Genomic DNA, 9398 nt, shown 5'->3' with positions numbered 1-9398 from the left:
TTCTNTGTATATATATATATATATATATATATATATATATATATATTTTGTAAAAGGGGATGTTCAACTGCATACAGTTCAAAATACAATTCAACAATTGTTTGAACTGTAATACAAGCACAACTATTATAATACCAATACCATTAATCCAAAACAAAAACATGAAAACAGAATGAGAAACATTTCGAGATTCTTAAACATCTTGAAAGTTTATATTTATGTGCATGAGTATTCAAGGAAAGAAGACACTCCATATATATGACAGTACACCTTAATAACCATTAAACTAAGTTTGAATCTATGCAATTGAATGGAAGCTCATCTAACAGACTTTTACATACCAAAATCTGTAACAGACATCAAGAAGAAAACTCATTGTAGGTAGAGAGAAACACTGGAACCAATGTTGAGCACAAGAGAATGTTTTCTCTTTTACCAACCGAGTCCCATATGTAAGTCAATAGGTTTTACACGAGTTCTCCTTCCATCACCTTTTTACTAACATAGGTTTCTCTTTCTACTTTACATTTACCAGATCAGATGGCTCTGAAAGGTATGCTATAAAGGTTTTCCTGGCAGGTAACACATGTTACCCAAATTAAGGGGAAAAAAAAGAAGAAGCAAAAAGATGTAAGCAACTAGGCACCAACAGAAGCAAACAGCTGGGGAGTCAAAGCAAATTTGCGGGGAAGTTGACTCAGTTAACATATTGATATTAGAAAAGGGCCTCTTGAAAAGGCAATATCTTATGCCAGTTCCCTCTTCTCCCCTTCTCATAAGAGCCACCTCAAAACAACAAACAAAAAACATTCAAGAGAAATGTGAGAAGCTCGGTAAGCAGATCCATTGACACAGGTGAGAAATCTCACAATGGCCGGCCAGTAAGCTTCTCAACCATTCAATTTGGCTACAACCAATTTGGTAATTCAAGATCAAGGGTACTGACTTTTGTTCAAACCCTTCTCTCGGTACATGTAGCACCATAAAATCAATTTTTTTTCAGAACAAAAAAAGAAGAAGAAGAAGAAAGCTATATAAACAGTTGAGCATTAAAAGAAATGTTCAGTAAGCAGATCAGTCGACAACAATTCACAGAAATCGCACAATAGCAGGCCAGTAAACTTCTCAACCATTTGACTTGGCTAGAGCCACTTTGGCGATTCAAGATTAAAGGTACTGAATTTTGGTTCAAACCCTTTACATGTAGCCACGTAAAGAACTCTACTTTACAAAAAAAAAAAAAAACACCCATAAAAAGAATAAATGCAGTTGAACAGGAAGAAAAGCTTCTTCATTTAAATAAATCCATGATTTCTCAAATCTGGTTCCAGTTTGTTTTGATTCAGGAGGGCTCAATTTATGCTGGTGGGTTTACATTACATTATTAGTAATAGACATTGATCAAACTCATCAAAGCCTGTCAATTTATTGCACAGCTGCATCTTAGAACCCGCAATGGAGAACATTTACATCTTTATATGCATAAATATGTATCTTCCTGTGACTGAAATTGTGCATGCAAGAACCATTTGAAAATTTTGAATTGATACAACTAATCAAAGACAAAAGCAACCCTGAATACAATCAATCAACCAAGTCTGCTAAATTGAAAAGATATATTCAAAGACTTATTCACAGCAGCACGCTTGCGATGCAATATATTCCTTAAATGTGATTGTACCTAACTGGCAGGCTTAAACACTTTAACATATATCATACAAACACCCATTCAAAATCATTAGTAACAGAAATTCATAATATTTTAGGAATGTCAACCAATAAGCAGAACAAACAGAAACTTCCACAGCATAAAACCCAATTCTGAGAAGACTATGAACAAGACGAAGGCTGAGATTCTTATTACCTGCTGTTGATGACATCAATCTCATGAAGCGTGACGCAATGCACAACCTCCTTACGCTTCTGCAACTCCCCATCAGGACACTGCACCAACTTCACACTCGGTCCCATCGCATCATAGTCCCTGGACCTCGAAAACGACCTCCCCACCTTCGTAATCTTCCCCGACGCCTTATCAATAGCCACCACATCCCCACTCTGCACCTTCTCCTTCCCCAACGCCTCAATCATCTTGGCCCCCAAGTCATACACCGTCTCCATCTCCGTCGTCTTCAAAGTCAACTTCCCAGTCTTCGACGCCGCTCCGGCCACCGCAGGCCGGTCAATCTGAACCTCCACAACCTCCCCCTCAATAATCTCCGTCTCCTCCTTGATCCTCACCCCAATCGCCTTCCGAAACGCCTGCATCAGCGCCTCCGTCTTCCCCATCTCCAGCGAGAACAGCTCGCTTCCGGCGAGCATCGCAAACGGCGTCTCGAGCCCTAACGACTTAGCCATCCCCATAGCAATGGCCGTCTTGCCGGTGCCAGGCTGTCCGGCGAGGAGGACAGCCCGGCCGGCGATCTTTCCTTCTTTGATCATCTGGAGAATCACGCCGGCGGCTTTACGAGCTGCGGTCTGGCCCACCATGCCTTCCGAGACGTCGCGAGCTTCGAGGGCGGAGTCGAGGCCGAGGCCGCGGATGTGGGAGTGAGCGCCTATGCGCTCTATTCGGGTCAGGTCTCGGCTCTCCGAGAGCTTTAGCTCCGCCATGGGTGGAGGAAGAGCGGTGGTGAGATTTTTTGGCGGCAAAGAGAGGGAGAGGAAATGTGGGCGGAGTAGTGTTTTAGGGTTTTGTGAAAATAAGAGAGAGAAGAGAGAGATGAGGGAGCAGAGAGAGAGATGGGAGGTGGGTCTTTGCAGTTCTGGGCCTTCATCTACGGGCCACACTCATGGACTAGTTTTTCTATAATAACAAACTAGTTTTTGCTACGGGCCCAGTATGAAAAGAATAGTGTAGCACAGTTGCCACCTAAGTTGAGAATTAGTTAATGACTTTCTAATTATTAACGGTGTATTATATACATTTGTCATCTTAACTGTTTAGGTTTTAGGTCAATATATAGTTTTACAAATTTCAGCCAATTTAATGATCATTAAGAAATCGAACTAGATCAAATCAATAGATAATCCAAGTCTGTCAAACAGAAACTGTTCAAGTTTAAAATTGATAAATCATATTTATAAATGCTTAAACTTTTAATTTCATATATGCTATCAAAAAATAGGTGATGAACTACTCCTAGCCTACTCTCAGAGAAATTTTTCAGTCCTCCTAGAGGACCACGTGGTGTTGTACAGTGGTCCTCCCAACTAATAGAAAACCGCCGCGTGTAACATTTTTGACAAGTTACCAAGGTGAATAAACTAAAAGCAGTAAAACCAGACAACTTCAGAAAAAAAAAAAAAAAATTAACCCCCTGCCCCCTTCCCTTCTCGTTAGCTTTGTTGTTCGTCGTTAACCGGAGATCTCAAAATTAAAATCATCCTTATACCCAATGTTTGCTTTTATTCTTTGAATTGGTATGGACTTTTTCCCCTTATCTCTCTTTCTCAAACCTTCTGGATCTGTCAAAAGCATAAAGCTTCTCACTTTCCGACTCCTCTGTCTCCTAACTACAGAATTTGAAGTTCAGTAACCGCAACCCCCAAACCGGATGAGGTGGGCAATTTTGAAAATTGGTTCAATTGGGAGGTCAAATTCCCGCGCGGTGCTATTTAGCATTGGGTTCGTGATGCTCTGCTCTTTCTGAATTGATATCTGCTTTAATAATTTGGGGGTCACAAGAGAGGAGGAGGAAGAAAGTGTTTGAATTCAATAATTTCTTTCGTGGTGATCTGGTGTTGTACCAGTTGAAGACCAATTCAGGATTCATGTGAGAGTTGATAACTGGCCACCATTTGATGAGCTATTAATCCAATGGATCCTGAAGGAGCAAAGTTTGGAAGAGGACCAAGAGAGCTTACTGATTCCGTAGATCTCATACTCACAACAAATTGCATGCAAACCTTGAGTTGAGTTTGTCTGCAAGCGTACCCCCTACATGTATCAATTCCAGTACCCAATCTTTGTTTACCCATTCTGAAGTTAAGGGGATACATCAAAGCTAATGGGAAAGGGGGGGGTCAATTTTTTTATTTTTTTTCCTGGAGTTGTCTGGTTTTACTGCTTTTATTCACCTTGGTATGACTTGTCAAAAATGTTACACGGTGGTTTTCTATTAGTTGTGAGGACCACTGTATAGTATAATGTCACGTGGTTTTTCGGAGGACTGAAAAATTTCTCCTATTCTGGGTAGAAGAAGAGCCCTAAAAGGTCTTTAGTTTATTTGGAATAATATGTATCTAAACAAGACTACATGTATCGTCGTATTAATAGCGAAGGGTTTCAGTTTTGGTCTCTTGATCATTGCTTTAGCTCTCATCTTCGGTTTGGTGCAATGGCCTCCTCAGAAAAATTAAAAAGTTTTGGGGCAATGGTGCACAAAGAAGAGGCTGAAGAGCTACCCGAAGAGATTATACTTAACATCTTCTCTAGATTGCCCGTGAAGTCCTTAATCCGATTCACCTGCGTTTCGAAACGTCTGCGTTCCATTATACTTTTAGATCCCAAATTTGCTGAATCACAAATCAAAGCAGCTCGTCGGCAGAAAACCCTAAACCGCATACTCCTCTCCAACGCCCCTAAACCCCTACGCGTACCCTCGGATAGGCCGCCGTCTGAAGAGCCTTCCTCTGTCAAAAAGCCACCACATGTCAATCTACTGGGCTCCTGTAATGGTCTGGTATTTGTAGCTGTTGGTGAGAAGTTGTTTTATATCTACAACCCATCAACCGGACTCTTGAAGCAGTTACCTGATCGAAGCTTTTCCTCACATCAAAACTACTACGTCTACGGTGTGGGATATTTATCGGCCACGGATGACTACAAAGTTTTGGTAGCCTCGACTCACATCCACAAACACGAGATCTTTATGTTCTCATTGAGAACTCACGTTTGGGAGAGGATTGAATCCCATAGTTCCAATATTGTTCCAGATGTTACAGACGTCTTTGATCAGCAGGGGACTCTTTTTAGTGAGGTACTTCATTGGCTAATAAATGATGACTTCCTCATTAACTATGAACTAGTTTGTTTTGACTTGGCAAAGGAGGTGTTCCGAAGGATGGAACTGCCTTTTGGTATTTTAACCAATAATAGTACCAAGATTGGGGCCGGGTTTGTGGAGGGTGCCTGTGTGTATCAGATTTTTGTTCTAACTCTGTTCATTTGTGGATCATGAGAGAATATGACTCCAGTGACTCGTGGACTATGCTCTATAGCTTAAAGCGCCACCCACTGACTCAGTTGCCGGAGCGGCCCTCATGTATCAGAGAGTTCTTGAGTGTTGAATGTAGTTCAGAAGTTGCCGCAAATCCGACTGCTAGAGGGTTTAAGTTAATGAGGACTGATCATAAACTAAGCAAAAACGATATTTGGCAGCATGTTTTGAAGGTGCTACAGCGTGGTATGATCGAATATGAAGAGAGTCTACTTTGGATGAGTGGTTATCTTCCGGTAGAAGAGAAAGAGCAAGTCCAGATACTTGAAACCCATCAGAAGGTCTCACAAAGCTGAAATGGAAGGAATAATCTTTGCTCTTTGTTGACAAATGATATATGTAAGTTTGTTTATTTTCTGCTTACTTTATACCATGCATTTAGAAGTTGAACCTGTTGATGAGTTCCTAGCTTGTACCCTTCTCTTATGTCATGGATGCTTAATGCTTGACTTGCCGGTTTATCTTGCTCATCACTCTGCATTGATCTAAACAATGAATCTTATGGGATTGGTGGGAGGTCTTGGTTTATCTGTGGTTGCTAGAGATGAGGGAGTCGACTATCTGATAGACCTAAGTAATTGTTAACGACACTTAGAGAAGGCTAAGTCACTTAGTGAAGGCATATATAAGGGACGACTACAAGCAGTATTAGGGCTGGGCACAAATCCCGTAAATCCCGGTCCCGTCCCGATCCCGGCGGGATTTGAAACTAAAAACACCGGTCCCGTCCCGTCCCGTCCCATTAGAGAAACAATGGGACGGGACGCGGGATTGAAATTTTGAGTCCTGTCAGGCCCGTCTCGTCCCGTCTAACTTTTAAAATTCATAACTAATTGTAGAAAAATTATTTTTGAGAGATCCCAACTCTCAAATGATCTTTAAGATGTCATCTATAACTTTCATGAAGACACTAAACTCATATAACGAACCAATTTGTACAGTTTTCGAAAAGAAGCCAACTGGTTCAAATCTCAGAATTTACTGATATAGACCCTAAACTTTAAGAAACCATAACTTAATCTAGAAAAATAGTTTTCACGTGATTCAAATTCTGGAATGAACCTTAAGATGTCTACTACAAATCTTATGAAGACACCAAGATGAAGTTTCAAATGCAACTGTATGATTTCCAGAAGAAACGAAAACTGATGCAGGATGGTTGGGATTGGGCTCGTCCCGTCTAACTTTCAAAATTCATAACTAATTGTAGAAAACTTATTTTTGAGAGATTCCAACTCTCAAATAATCTTTAGGATGTCTTATGTAACTTTCATGAGAACACTAAACTCACATAACCAACCAATTTGTACAGTTTTTGAAAAGAAGCCAACTGGTTCAGAATCACAGAATTGACATGCAGAATTTATAGATGCAGACCCTAAACTTAAAAAAATCATAACTTAATCGAGAAAATCATTTTCAAGTGATTCAAATTCTGGAATGGACATTAAGATGTCTACTACAAATCTTATGAAGACACCTAGATGAAATTTCAAATGTAACTGTACGATTTCTAGAAGAAAAGATACTGATGCAGGATGGCCGGGATTGGGCCCGTCCCATCCCGATCCCGTCCCGTCCCATCCGGGATTAGGCCCGGCGGGATCGAGTCTGAAAAATGTAAGGCCCGTCCCGATCCCGTCCCATGTGTAACAACCGGAATGGGACGTGGGATGACCTCAATCCCGTCCCATGCCCACCCCTAAGCAGTATCTCTCTCGGGTCAGCAAAAAGAATGCTGATGATTGTATATCTTTAAAACTTATGTACTAACTAAAAGGGAGCCATTCTAGTGAGAACCCTTAAGTTTAGGACTTGTTGAGGACTTTTCGGTTTATCCCACCTTTCGATCTTATATCTACATCTTAACTGTTTAGTTTATAGGTATTTATAAGTAGATCATTTCTCCAAATTTTCAGCTATATTGAAAATTGTTAATGCATTCGTAAGTGTAATTTATTAATTATGAACTTGAACGATTCATATTTGACAGATTTTGTCACATCCCGACCCTTAAATTTTTACTTTATTTACTAGCTTGATTATAATAAGAATTTTACCGTCTCTGTCATTGAGGTAATAGTTTAATTGGTCCCTAGAGGGGTTTCGGGGATGATTATGTGCGGAGGATTATTCGTAGGAGGAAAATACGACGACGGTAAAAATGGTAAATTTTAGCTAGTAAAAGGTAATTTTTATTCGGGTATTATTTTTTCGAGGTGTTTTATTTTGGAGTGGGTGGATATATGGGGTTGGACCGGGTGGGTGTGAGGCCCAAACACCCCATTTCTTTTCCCTCTCTCTTCTTCTCTCCCTCCCGATCTCATCCCCGAGTTTTCTCGCAGCCGGAACTTCCGGCCGCTCGTCCGCAGCCGTCCGGCCGTCGGAGACTGCCGCACCGGTCCCAAACGACCGGCCTCCAACCCAGCTTCCATTCTAGGCCGGTGAGAGCCGCCCTAGCTCCGCCATGAAGGAGTTATCTTCCCCGAAAGTTCCGACTGTGTTAACCCCTCCGTCGCCGGAACTCCCTCCTCCGGCCGCCATAGCCGGAGCTGCTTGGCTCAAAAGAGAGCTCTCCTCCCGTGTAACAACCCCTCCAAAGGTCTTCCCCTCCCTTGAGCTAGGTAAGGAGAAATGTGGAATTGAATTTTCTAGGGCTTTTATGATGTTTTTGCTCGATTGACCTAGTTAGGCTTGGAATTGGGTGTTGTGCTAGTTAAAAAAGTTGTAGAGCATGATGAGAGGATTATTCTTATAAAATTTGGTAGAAATTGGAGGTCGCCGGAATCGGCCTCCGGCCGCCACTGCCGGCGGAGCCGCCGCTGTGTAGGAGATTTTTGTGGTTTTAAATGTGGAATATTAAGAGGAGTATTTTGATATGAAATATTGGAATTTTTGGATGAGTTTTGGATAGGTTTATGAATTTCCGAAGTGTGGTATTTTTGGTGGTTAATTAATGTAGAATCCGGCCGTAGGATTTAAGTCGTATTTTTGGGGAGGTTGTAATTACGGCTACCGAGTATGATATTTAAGTTCGGATCGTTTCGATTTAAGAATATCGAAGTTAGGTAATGATGAGCGTAGTTATGGCTCTCGGTTAATTTTGCCTATTTTGTTTAAATATTGGAGTTTTAGTTGGGAAATTAATTTTATATTTGTGCCAGGGTTCGAGGAAACCTCTCTGAAGTGACGATTTGGATTTCGTCGGGCTTATGCCTAGAGTTGTGAGTGGACTTTTGTTTTAAATAATATGCATGCTATGGTTCATGGTCGAACATTTAAATTGTTGGAGTTTTGACGTCATTTAATTTGACACTTTTATTTCTCTTGGAGAGTTACCGAAAAATGGGATTTTTCGGTGAGTATAAATATGTATATTGAGGAGAGTATGTATATAAATGCTAGCTAGCCATATGTGTCTGTCCACCTTAATGGCGTAGCATATAGCCGCATTATGGTGTGACGTGAGCATTGGACGTGAGCGTAGTAGCCTTATATGAGTGTTTAATTCATATAGGGGGTATGGACACATATTTATACACCCGTCTGTCCACATTAATGGCGTAGTGTAGCACCGCATTAAGGCGTGACGTGAGCGTTGGACGCGAGCGTAGTAGCCCTATATAGACCCATGAATTTATATAAGGAGTATGGACGTGTGTAAATACATACATATATTATAGAGCCTGAGAGGCTCGATATTTATGAGATAAAAGTTTTATCGCTTGCAGCATGCATTCGATTTTCCTTGGAAATTGATTTGGGGAAACATAAATATTTTATTCGTTAATTTATTTTTGTCCACTCACTCTAACGTGTTTCAAATGTTTTCCCCTGGGCTCTTCGTTTTAAAAATGCCCAGTTTGCAGGATTGCATAGTTGAGGTCGGGCGTACATGGGGGATGAGGCATAGTCATCATATAGCTTCCGCTTGTTAATTTATTATGTTTCATTTCTTCCTGTTAGAGTTGCTCTGAACCTAATAATGGTTGGATATAAGATTTGTTTAGATTAGTAAATATTTTGGGTGGTGTTGTGTTTTTGGGGAGCACGGAGGCTCCAGGAGTTTAAGGTTGGATTTAAATTTTCAGAAGTGTTTGCAGGTATTATTAGGAAGGGTTGTCCATTTTCAAGGGAGGTTACACCGATTTTTCGGTAAATTTTCCTTGGAGGTGG

General features: G+C 40.9%; 2 protein-coding genes across 2 annotated transcripts in view; one reads left to right on the top strand and one right to left on the bottom strand.

Annotated features, from left to right (window-relative positions):
• The window catches only part of LOC101310741 (ruvB-like 2-like), a 4061-nt gene extending 1411 nt beyond the window's left edge, over positions 1-2650 (bottom strand). The window contains exon 1 of the mRNA XM_004288196.1: positions 1865-2650. Coding sequence (XP_004288244.1) covers positions 1865-2613 — 749 coding nt within the window. The 5' untranslated portion in view covers positions 2614-2650. The remainder of the gene's footprint in view (positions 1-1864) is intronic.
• A 1726-nt stretch (positions 2651-4376) lies between these two features.
• LOC101291575 (F-box protein CPR30-like) lies at positions 4377-5183 on the top strand. The gene has a single exon (XM_004289301.1). The coding sequence runs from the start codon at positions 4377-4379 to the stop codon at positions 5181-5183; it is 807 nt and encodes a 268-aa protein (XP_004289349.1).
• Positions 5184-9398: the final 4215 nt, after the last annotated feature.

This window comes from Fragaria vesca, linkage group LG1, assembly GCF_000184155.1.
Source record: "Fragaria vesca subsp. vesca linkage group LG1, FraVesHawaii_1.0, whole genome shotgun sequence".
Classification (NCBI taxonomy): domain Eukaryota; kingdom Viridiplantae; phylum Streptophyta; class Magnoliopsida; order Rosales; family Rosaceae; genus Fragaria; species Fragaria vesca.
The sequence above is the reverse complement of the archived record's forward strand: the minus strand, read 5'-3'. Positions and strand labels throughout refer to the sequence as shown.

What these genes read in the sequence shown, in the direction of transcription:
- LOC101291575 (XM_004289301.1), top strand. Translation starts at nt 4,377, where the DNA reads ATGGTGCACAAAGAAGAGGCTGAAGAGCTACCCGAAGAGATTATACTT.